The sequence below is a fragment of the Gobius niger genome, assembly GCF_951799975.1.
Source record: "Gobius niger genome assembly, chromosome: 14".
Classification (NCBI taxonomy): domain Eukaryota; kingdom Metazoa; phylum Chordata; class Actinopteri; order Gobiiformes; family Gobiidae; genus Gobius; species Gobius niger.
The window spans coordinates 21959325-21971264 of NC_136865.1; the positions used below are offsets into that span (position 1 = coordinate 21959325).

Consider the following 11940-nt stretch of genomic DNA (forward strand, 5'->3'; position numbering starts at 1 on the left):
TAATGATGTAATACAGTGGGAAGAAAAACCCCTTAGGAATTTCTTAAATTTCTGGGTAAATTGGTCATAAAATGTGGTCTGATATTTATTGAAGGATTTCAGGATACTCTTAGAGACGATATATCGTCCGTAACAAAAGGTATCGCGAAAGGCCTAGCCAGTGATTTCTGTAAGTCTTTAGCGAACACTCTTCTTTTTTACCTCATTGAGTATTCTGGGCTGTGCTGTTGAAGTCATCTTTACAGGGCGGCCACTCCTTGGAAGTGAAGCAACAGTGCCGAACTTTCTCCATTTGTTGACAATTTGTCTAATCGTGGATTTATGAACATCAAGACTTTTAGAGATGGCTTTGTAACCTTTTCCAGCTTTATACAAATCAATAATTCTTAATCGTAGGTCTTCAGAGAGCTCTTTTGAGCGAGGCATGGTGCACATCAGACAATGCTTTTCAACAAGAGACAATTCTTATTTAGTGTGTGTTTTTCAGGGGCAAGAGGAGCTTTAAGCCACACCTCAGTGATTGGACTTCAGGTTGGCTCACACCTGACTCTAGCTCTTGGAGCAACCTTAGCCAGGAGGTTCACTTAATTTTCCTCCCTAATAATAATACTAATGCATTGGTTTTATATAGCGCTTTTCTGGACACTCCCTGTCCAGTGAATGTTTACATGTTATGCTCAATAAAAATACAATAACATGTAATTGTTACTGTGGTATTAGCTCAACCAGACACTTTGTGTCTATTCATGTGATTTAAATAAAGATCAGACCACATTTTAGAACCAATTTATGCAGGAATTTAAGAAATTCCAAACTTTTTCCTCCTTCAGTGACTGTATTTTGTTGTTTCATGTTGACAAACATTGTAAAATTGCAAAAAGACTCCAACCCCAGGCACTCCAACCATGAGCACCACAAGGAACGCTTTTTTTTTTTAAAGGCCAAGTCAACGTGTGTTGACCTAACACAGGTCTGCAGTATTGAGAGTGTCGAGGTTTATCGTCCTTTTGCTATTTTCCCTATTCCCAAGAACCATTTGTATTAGTTTTGAAATCAATTTGTGCAACAAATCAGATCCTCTGTTCCAAACATTGCAGACTCTCAAACGGAATTTTGGTAGAAATAGAAACAGGTGCTCAATTTTGAATGATGTATTAATAATATTACGTTTAATCATGGGATAAAGAGAAAATATTTAAAGCTCAGCTCTTGCTCCCTCTATGTGTTGGTCTCAATGCTATTCATATTTTTGGTTACTAGCACTAGTGGGGTGGAGCAGCGGCGGCGGCGGGGGTTGGGGTCAGGTTTGAGGAAGGACGCGGAGGAGGAGGAGGCAACGGACCGTTTATGGAGAAGAGCGGGACGACGGACACTAGACCGGCCTCCGAAAAGACACTGTCGTTGTGAGGGAACAGAGAGTCCTCGCTGAGGCTGTAGAGAGAGGACAAGACAAAACTGATTTTGAGACAACTTGAACAGGGTGACATTTGCAACAATACCCATTAATATTGTTGATATAACATCGCATTAGTTTGCTACAAGTTCACCATATTACGCACTTTTGCCTTTATATATGGTGTTATTGTTAGTCAGAATGTGTTCAAGTGTTCTTGAGGGGGCTGGAGAGGACCACGGTTTGTGAATGCAGGTGTCAGAAGAGGCAGGGAGGGGAAGGGAGAGAGTTCAGTTTCCTGACAGTCATTCAGCTGAACCTGGTCCGGAGACACAATATAGAGACTGTAGAAGGACAGTCATACAGTGGAAGGGAAAAGTTAGAACACCGTTTGGAATGTCTAACATTTCTGCCTAAATTGGTCATAAAATGTCGTCTGATCTGCATTAAAATCAAAAGAATGAGTAAACAGTGTCTGCTTAAACTAATACCACCTAAACATTTACATTTCATTATATTTTTATTGGCCATGACATGTAAACATTCACAGGAGAGGGAGGAATAAGTATAAGTAAAACATGATAAAAAGTAATGGTAAGAAATTCCAAACAGTGCGCTAACTTTTTCCTCCCACTGTAGGTTGACCCGCGATGCCGAGGGATTTGTGGGTGGGACAGGTGGAGTAAAAGTCCTAAATGGAGCTGTGAGGGGCGCAGATGATCTTCTCCGCTGCTCTCCCTGTGTGATGGAGGCTCCTATGACAGGGATGCTTTGTATTGTCCATTTGTTGAAGGTTTACACGAAGGGGGCTTGGATTCTAGCTCTTCTCAGTTTGCAGAGAAAGTCGACATGAGGTCGTTGGCCTAAATTACTCCTGTATCATTTGAAGACCTCTGCATTGTGCAGTAGCCCCATCGGCACACCTTGTATCATAGGGCACTTTTGAATCCCCAAAATGCTTTGCGGCAGAGGAACTTTTAGCTCATCAATTCGAGAACCATATCAAAGCCAGAGATGACGGGACGATGATACTGGATGGAAATAGTACAATATTTTGGATCTATTGATGTATTGACTGAAACATTGCAAACATCTTTTTCAGGTTATGCTACGTGATGGTAAAGAAATAACTTAAATGATTAAAAATATATATAATTTCATTGTTTTCAATAATTATTGTAATACAAAAAAAGACTCTTTATTAAGATTGACTTTTGTTGCTCACAATGAGCATCTGGAAATTAGTTAAGTCGGCACAACATAAAAATCTGCTTCACAATAAGCTTTAGCTTCAGCTTCAGCATGATCCTTCTGTCTCCCATGTGAACAACAAAATGAACCGTCACAAGGCTTGGATTTTGTGCCTAAAAGCAATCGAGGCCCCGTGTTGTGTTGTCTTGTTCATCACTGGAAACTGCTGCACCGGGAGTGAGCAGACGAGGTGCGCAACAATGGTGAGCTGCCCTATGTATCGGATGTATATATCAAAGTGTAGCTTTAAATTACAAAGAGTGAAAGTAAAACATGTCAGTGTCTATGTATCACATCATTTTGGTGAAAGGACAAAACAAGCTAACACTGGGAGAAAAGAAACTGAACTTGAGACCAATCAAATGACATGTGTTGATTGTAGTATGTACTATTAATATTATTACAGCTGTATCAGAAAATATGCTAAAGCTCAGCTCTTGCTTTTGGTCTCAATGCTATTCATGCTTTTGGTTACTAGCGCTCATTGATACTATCCAGTTTTCTTTATTATTGTCAAAAATGGGAATTACATTCATAGACAGGTGAGAAAGAAATGTAGTGTCTGTCTATCTGGGGACTTTGATATGTTTTTTTATTTACAGGGGCCGTGCAAATTTTACATTGACCCAAAAGGAAAGATGCATTGTACCAGGTTATAGCAAAAATGCTCATTTCTACCTGTTGTCCCTGGGCAGGTTACAGAACAAAACTGATTTCATATGTAGATGATGAGCATATGACCATGGGTTTATACATTGTAACATCACCATTATACATTTAACTGAAGTAAGTTTGAAATATTTAAAAGCCTTTCTCCAGGTGAACGGCCTCATGACATCGTTACTTATATTTCATAATGAACTTAATAATTAATAACTAAATACCTGCAACAACTTCAGTGTTGTGTTGAAAGATCAAATGACATAAATACAGATAATTACTGCAGGGCAAACCTTTCCTCCACAACAGAGTGAATGCATGTTCTGATAAGCGTTGTCTTGAATAAAAAAAATAGAAATACAACCCAACTTGAGCAAACTTCGCAGCAGTATTTTGGTAGATACTGCTTTACCAGATAAAAGCCATAATATGCAGTAAAACTAAATACTTACAAACAGACTGAATAAAATGGCGTTTCAAATCTAGGAGAGCATTACATGGCTGAGGTGGTGACAATAGCCCATAGTGTTGGGCCACTGGAGTGATTGCAGCCATGCTGGGCTGATAGCTGATAGCACTAGTTACCTGTAAACACTAGCCTCTGTTTGCTAAGCTAACGTTAGCATATTCATAAATCTACTCGAGCCTCGCATTGGCTCTAGTCTATACATATATGTCTTCATAAAACTCAATGCAGTTGTGAAAACACCATTAAACTGTAGATGTTTGTGCACACGGATAAGCCTCGTACCTCGCGGCTCAGTGTCCACAGCTGGAGCGGCGTGCGGGCTTTACCGCGCAGGGACCAGGGTGTGATTGGACCGAGCGGCCGCTGGTCGCCTGTTTCCGCAGAGCGTGTTGTCTTTCTTCTGCTCCGTATCCTGCTCCAGAGGTTTGCAAAGCACTGACGCCTGCGACTTTCGTAAAGTGCGTTTAACCTCGTTAAACAATTATGCGGTTAATTACATTTTTATCGCCCAGTTTGCTGCAGAAAGTGCAGGACCGATGCCCAAACCAATGTTATTGCAAGTTCTTCTTCTTCGTTGAATTTCAGGTAAGTCGAGGAAAATCACTGAGCTCTTGGGCGCCCCCATTGGAAGAAGCGTTTTTGTTTTTTTTTGTTTTTACATCTTTAGCCGGTGCAGATGCCTGGCTGAGTTGGGTCAGGCAAACACACATTTTAGAGCAAGTGTGAGCAAACATTTTGATGCATAGGCCCAGAGCCGGCTTTAAGTGAAATGAGCCCCGGGGCTAATGTCTTTTCAGGCCCCCCATAATCAATCAATATTTCTTTATATAGCGCCTTAACAACATCTGTACATATACTGTATGTCTGTCTGTCGGATTTCTCTCTCTCTCTACAATGAAAGGATAAATTAATGAATAATTTTAAATTTTAACATGCATTAGTAACTTCTTAAACATAGTACTATTTTTTTTTTTTAAAGACAAATTTGTAAAAAAAAAAAAAAAAAAAAAACAGTGACCCCAATTTGAGCTCCGTGGCCCTCGCGGAAGAACCTTTGGTACCTTTGCCACACTTGTGGGGGACACATTTAAAAGGGAGGTCCTCCCACAGAGATCTTTTTTATTTTAATGGTACATTTTGGTGCATTTTTTCATGCATTTTAACAGAGCAATAGGTACATTTTTTCCCCCCAGTGTCAACTTAGTGAAAATGGCTCAGACCTTGTTTAGACCTGGTTTAGACCTGGTGTAGTCATGGTTTAGTCTTGGTTTAGACCTGGTGTAGTCCTGGTTTAATCCTGGTTTAGTCTTGGTTTAGACCTGGTTTAGTCCTGGTTTAGTCTTTCTTGGTTTAGTCTTGGGTAAAAAATCATCTGATAAATGTGATCAGTAAAAGCAAAGGGAGAGGGAACGAGTTTACAGCCCGCACTGAGCGCATATTTGTCTCCGTATGCCCATGGGCCCTTCAGCCTGCTGGGCCCCTGGGCTTAGCCCCTGTAAGTCCCTTCATAAACCTGGCCTTGCATAGGCCATAGGAAGTTCGCAGAAAGCAACAAAATATAATCTATTTTGATCAAACATTGGTGCACCATAGTGTTCAACTATTTAAGCCAATGCATATTAGGCTCAATGTTTGGCCACATTTGGCCCTCAGGCCTTAGTTTGCCCACTTTCACTTCGCTATTTAGTGAAGGTGGTTTAGTCCTGGTTTGGACATGTTTTAGTCGTGGAGACAATCCTCGTGTAGACTTGATTTAATTTTAAGGTTAGGCTTTAAGTCAAGTTTCACTCTCATCACCTTGGAAAATTCTAGAGAATCACAGTAAATTTTGATCCATTATATGTAAAAAATATATTCAGTTTTATTACTTTAGGTAAATACATTGAGGACACATATTTCAGTGTGATACAAGTTTCACATTAATGTCAGGCGGAGATTAAAAAAACAACAAAATACTGAAGAGTAAATAACACTGGAAATGTCTGAATATTACTCAAGGAACCTGTTTCAAATGAGATGCTGAAAACTGTATCTCATTTTGTTCAAGATGAGAAAGTATTAAAGTAGTAAAGTAGTAAAATTTTCTGTATTTTTACACCTTCATCTCGGTCATTTTTTACAGTCTTGGTGAAACAAATCATATTTATAGATGCTCTGTTCTCTCACATGCACATGTTGAACACAATCTGAAAACTTTTAGGAAAATATAGTAACCAGTCAAGAGGAAACAGTGAATTTTCGTGCTTTGTGCCACCCAGTCCCACACTAGGTGTAAAATACTCCTGGTTCACTGTGTACAGGACAGTTTCTTCTTGTTGCACTGCAGGGCAACAGTCTGTGGCGCCCCCTGCTGCAGCTTCAGGGAACTCATCTTAATGTCCAGTTCGTCCATGAAGCCCTCGTCCACGGACTCGCTGTCCTCGCCCTCGGCCTCTGAAGGCAGGAACACGTGGAGGTGGGGTCTGTGGGGTCCCGGGACAGTTGTGGGAGCGGCACGGGGACTACACACAGGGAGGCAGGTCTTACCCACGACAGACAGAGGCTCACCCAGAGGGGAAACCTGGGAAATAAGAGGTAAAAGTCGGTCATTAGGTTCAATAGTTGAATACTGAGGTGGGGAACAGGTCAGATTTATGTGAAAAGTGAAATCTTATGATAGAGGTGACGTTATAATCATAAAGGCGAGATGAGTTTGGGAAATTTGTAGACCCAATACCCAACAAAAATGTTAACCTTCATTATTAATATTAACTAAGAAATAATAGTTTTTTTCTTTCTTCTCTTTTTTCATTTGTTCTTTATGAAATTAAATGAGTGCATATGATTAATATAGATATTACACAATTACAAATTACATAATAACAATAAATGTTAAAAGTCTGTGAATCTGATCATTGTTTTGCTCTACAGACGCACCATAGTAATCTTTTGTCTAAATACTTGTTGATTGTCAACAATCATGATTGAAATCACAAAATGTATGAAAAACTATGATAAATAATAAAAAATACCATTACCTGAAAATACCAAATGTATCTGTGTTGAGAAGACACTGTGTTTTTTTTTTTTTTTTCATGAGGATGGTCCACTTCAGTACAGACATATTAAATATATATCCATCACTTCAATGCCTCTTGAGAAGAAGCATCAAATTTTCGAGGGGCTCCACAATTGCCCACGTACATGTACTCTTGAAATATCTGTAGTTCTTAAAGCACTTTTGTTTTCTGTACTTTTTTACTTCTACGTGAATAATTATGAAGAAATACTGTATGTGTTTTCTTACTTGAAAAAAGTCACTTCTTCCATTGTGAGTAAATCTGTAAGTGATGATGTCATTTTCATGTATTTTATTTTTCAGAATTTCAGAATTTGGTTTCTCATAATTTGTGTCATTGTTGAAACATAAATCAGACTTTCACTCATAGTAGTCAAGGAGCTTTTTACTCTTGCAGTAATTACTTGGGTCACTACTTTTTACTTAAACCTAAGTAAAATTACCCGTGAACGCATCTCAGTCGTGGGGTTGTGCGAGTGCCTCCGGGTGACCTTAGGTTTGAGGCCGGGCTGGATGGACTGGGAGAAGTGCAGGTAGAGCGGCCGAGATGTGCCCGGGGGATGGAGGGGGTCCTGGGACAGCGGCAGCGGGGGGTTGGGGGTCAGGGTGGAGGGTTTGAGGAAGGACGCGGAGGAGGAGGAGGCAACGGACCGTTTATGGAGAAGAGCAGGATGACGGACACTGGACCGGCCTCCGAATAAGACACTGTCTTTGTGAGGGAAGAGAGAGGGCTCGCTGAGGCTGTAGAGAGAGGACAAGACACATTTAACAGACATTGCAATGTGGAAGGCCCAGGACACGCTGGTGGGACTATGTCTCTGAGCTGGCCTGGTGTCGCCTCGGTGTCCCCCCAGAACAGCTGGAGGAGGCGTGCGTGGATCGGGAAGTTTGGGCATCTCTGCTGAGACTGCTGCCTCCGCGCCCCGGCCTCGGATAACGTGGAAGAAAATGGATGTATGAATGGATGGATGGACATTGCAACAATACCCATTAATATTATTGACATTAGTTCTACATTAGTTCGCTACAATTTCACCATATTACGCACTTCAGCCTTTAAATATGGTGTTATTGTTGTTGTTCAGAATGTTGTGTTGTTATGGGGGCTGGAGAGGACCATGGTTTGTGAATGCAGATGTCAGCAGAGGCAGGGAGAGGGGAAGGGAGAGAGTTCAGCTTCCTGGCAGTCATTCAGCTGGACTTGGCCCGGAGATACAAAGAGACTGTGTAGAAGGATTATGGGTGAGAGAGGTGGAGTAAATGTCCTGAATGGAGCTGGGAGGGGAGCTGATGATCTTCGCTGCTCCCCCTATGTGCTGGAGGATCCAACGGCAGAGATGCTCTCTATTGTCAGGTTGATGAAGGTTCACAGGACTGCGGATGGAAATGAGCTAAATCCGGCATATTTACAGCACTAGTCCTCTGTTATTTAATATGCGCTGTCCCATTCAAATAAATTAATAAATGAAATGAAATGGATGAGGGCTGGGATTCTAGTTCTCAGTTTGCAGAGAAAGTAGACATGAAGTTGTTGGCCCTAATTACTCCTGTATCATTTGAAGACCTCTGTATTGTGCAGTAAAACCATTGACAAACCTTGTATCATGGATCATATGAATATCATATCAAAGTGGAGCTTAAAGGGACTATACAGAGTTTAAAAATGTTAAAATTAAGTATTTTCCTCCCCCTACATGTTCCAGCCATGTCCTAATGTGTAGAATGAGCCCAGACCTATTCACTACAACTGCCTCTAAAATCCTGCACTGTCACTCAAAAAGGCTTAAAGGGGGGGGGGCATTATGCAAAATCGACATTTTCAAGCTTTACATCATGTTATTATGTCATTCCCTCATTAAGTGCTGCCTTGGCACATTCACGTATTGTTGAGTAATCTGTAAAAACTCTGATGGCGGCCATTTTAGAGATAGCTTTGCCTGAGTCCTCCTAGGAACGCCCCCACCTCCTGGAGACGCCTCTGAGCTTTCGTCACCAGCCAAGTCACCAACCACTGCTCCTCAGCAGAACCCCCTCCCCACTGATGCCACAGACAGAGTGTGGAGGGGGCGTGTCTGAAAGGGTCAGAGGTTCTTAAAGAGACAGAGGCCTATTTCAAGACATTTTGAGAGAGCAATTTTATACAAGGCAGTTATTCTAATTTACTGCATTTACAGACCAACAGAAGGTTTCGTCATCATTGTAGTGTGATATAGACTGGTGCTATGTGATTGAAAAAAGCATAATACCCCCTCTTTAACATAGAAACTGCAGTTATGCATAAGACCTGAGGTGGCAGTAGTGAGTATAAAAATTACCAACTTGCATCTCGTCCCTTTAATTTAAAATGCAAATACGCAAACACTAGGAGAAAAACTGAACTTGAGACCAAACAAATCAGATGTATTGATTGTAGTAGGACATACTAACAAAAGTGAATGCTGGCCGGTGATATTGCTGATAATTGCTGATGGTTACTTAACACTGTGCCATCCGGGTGAGAGGAGCCCATCAAATAGTGATGTGGGAGCGAGGGAGGTGTTCTCTCGGATTTCTGTCCCGAGTTCAGCCAATGTGCCACCGCTGTCGGCTCCGTCGGACACGTATCGGTTTCACGCCTGAGATTTTAGCGCGGTGCTCACAGCTCACGGGAGGCGGGCGCTACATAATCCTGTCATACTGTGAGCTCAACCGGAAACACTTAGACTGTAATTCCAGCCAGCCAAAAGTGACAGCCACTTTTACTGAAATTAAAAGTTGAGACGAGTGACAGCAGCTTGAGTATCAGTGATCACAAGCCAGACCTGGAATCAGATTGAACTGCTTGGTTACGGTTTTGGTCCAGGTGCCGTCAGTGTGCCCTTGGGCAAGGCACATGTATTTTGTTCCACTGTTCATTGTCCTGCAAAAATAACAGCAACATTTTTTCAATCAATTGTGTAAGATACTTGGAGAAAGAATAGAGAAATTCACTTGTTACATCAGCTCTCAAGAAACACTCAGGTTGTGTAAAGCAGACAGGAAGTGTGCAGTAAATAGAGGCGTCTTATATACAACAAATAAAAAAGCGTTAAGGGGCAAAAAAGTATAAATAATGAAACATAAAATTAGAACAGCCTATAAAATGTAGAATATCAAAATGTCAGCATTGGCCGTGTAAGTTTACAGTCCTAGTGCAGGCGCTTTGAGTTGCCTTGTGTACAGAGATTATTCCACGTAGTTTTACTTTACAGTCTTGTTGTACAGCATGACAGCAGTGGGGATGAAGGCCCTTCTTGCACTGAGGGTGTCTCAGTCTGCCACTGAAAGAGCTGCTCAGCTCCTCTACAGTCCCGTGCAGTGGGTGGGAGGTGTCCATGATGGAGGTGAGCTTGCTTAACACCCTCCTGTCCCTCACCTCCTCCACAGAGTCCAGGGGGCAGCCCAGGACGGAGCTGGCCCTCCTGACCAGCTTGTTCAGTCTGTTCTTGTCCCGCTCTGTGCTGCCCAGACCCAGCACATGGCAGCGTAGTGGAGAGCAGAGGCCACCACAGAGTCATAAAAAGTCCTGAGCAGAGGCGTGTTCACTCAGAAGGACCTCAGTCTCCTCAGAAGGCTGGAACAGTCCTGTTTTTAGGATGCTTTTGGAGCATATCTAAAGTGGTTGGTCTAAAAGTTGGGTGTTGTTGTACGTAGTCATTATGATCAATAAAGTTTACCTCAACTTTAATCAGTAACTTAGATATAAAGTCCATCCTTCCATGTTACACCAAACTGCATATGTGGTCTTCGTTCTCTTGATCATTCCATTAGTAGTGTGTGAGAGAGAGCCAGAGAATGGGTGCCAATTTCTGCAAGTCAGCCCCAGGGCAGCTTTGGCTAAATCAAGTTAAATATAGCGCTTTCAGAAGCTGGTGGAGAACCATGTAAATACACTAATCTAAATATACTATGCAGCAAGTTCACACGTGACTCAGGACAATTCACTCCCAGGTCTTTGCTGCTATAGGGTCTCCCAGGCAGACTTTTTTTCCCATCTGATTCTGATCACTCACATTGAATATTATTGCTATTGATCTGGCTTTGGTGAAAGTTGAATGAGCCATTATTCTGCATGTTTTAAGCTGAAAAGAAATTCCTTTGCTTTACCCCAAATACGCATAACATTTCTGTTGGCTATACCGAGCACCAATATCCAAATGCAATTGAGTGCGTACACATAAAACTGAATAGACATTGACCACACCACCGATCAACTTTTAATCCCTGTCCATTTCTCACCTGAGTCGAGCCATGCCGCTTTTCCTCCGCGGGCCTTTGGCGGTGAGCGCGGGCAGTCGCACCCGGGCTCCGACAGCTGTGGGCGGAGGCGGCGCGGGATAAGCCTCGCTGTTTATCAAATACGTCTGGACCGAAACACTGCTGCCGTTTTTCTGCCTGTGCAGCCGCAGCCCTCCTCCTGCTGCCGCCGTGTCCAACCCCAAGCCGAGCACCGCTGCTGGGGGCTCCGTGCCATTGGGAACGTTCATCTAGCCAATTATCCAAAACGCGTAAAAGTATAGCCTAGTCTGTGTCTGCGTCCAAGTGAAGTTGAAAGGCGCGCCTTCTCGTTGGAGATAGCATGTCTAGTGAAAGAAACCGATGCCCCCGGATGGACCTGGATCTGTTATTGTGTACCTAGAGGGGTTGAACTGACAACACGAGACGGGATTATCGGCCCCAAGCCTCCTTCCCGTGTGGGGGACCGGCGGCAGCAGCGAGCGGACAGACATCAATGTTGCATGTCCATAAAAGATGCATGTGCGCGCGCTAGTTTAGGAGGACACAGCAATTGACAAAGTCTATCTCTTTTCCCTCGTGGACAGCTCGTCTTACACGCGCAGTCTGCAGGTGGTGCGTGAATGGAGATGCGGCGAAAACAATGGGGAAAATACCTGGAGCAAATTTGATAGTTTTTGCCAATCCACTTAGAAATCAGCAGTGGTGGAAAGTAACGAAGTAAAAAGTACAAATCATAGGTACATTTACTTTAAATTTTATGAAGAATACTTTTATTTTACTACATTTTAGAGCCTGTATCTGTACCTTCTACTCCACTACATTTTTGAATTGAAAATAAAATACTTTTACTTT

General features: G+C 42.3%; 2 protein-coding genes across 4 annotated transcripts in view; both read right to left on the reverse strand.

Moving 5' to 3' along the window:
• LOC306973824 (zinc finger MYM-type protein 4-like) overlaps positions 1 to 7541 on the reverse strand; it is a 26174-nt gene extending 18633 nt beyond the window's left edge. Inside the window, exons 1-2 of one of the 3 annotated variants that reach the window (XM_079570858.1) lie at positions 7523 to 7541; positions 1343 to 1382 (exon numbers count right to left, since the gene is read on the reverse strand). Coding sequence is in view for 1 of the 3 variants with exons in the window: in XM_079570856.1 (XP_079426982.1) it covers positions 202 to 435 (234 nt within the window). In the remaining 2 variants the exon portion in view is untranslated. Of the gene's footprint in view, positions 1 to 201; positions 575 to 1342; positions 1434 to 7522 lie in introns of those variants that run through there. The other 2 variants (XM_079570857.1, XM_079570856.1) reach the window with 2 other exon arrangements.
• LOC306973477 (uncharacterized protein) lies at positions 6035 to 11336 on the reverse strand (the record flags this gene model as incomplete). Its single annotated transcript, XM_079570401.1, has 3 exons — positions 6035 to 6333; positions 7275 to 7572; positions 11089 to 11336. The coding sequence occupies 3 exons, from the start codon at positions 11334 to 11336 to the stop codon at positions 6061 to 6063; spliced, it is 819 nt and encodes a 272-aa protein (XP_079426527.1). The 3' UTR covers positions 6035 to 6060.
• Between the last annotated feature and the right edge of the window lie 604 nt (positions 11337 to 11940).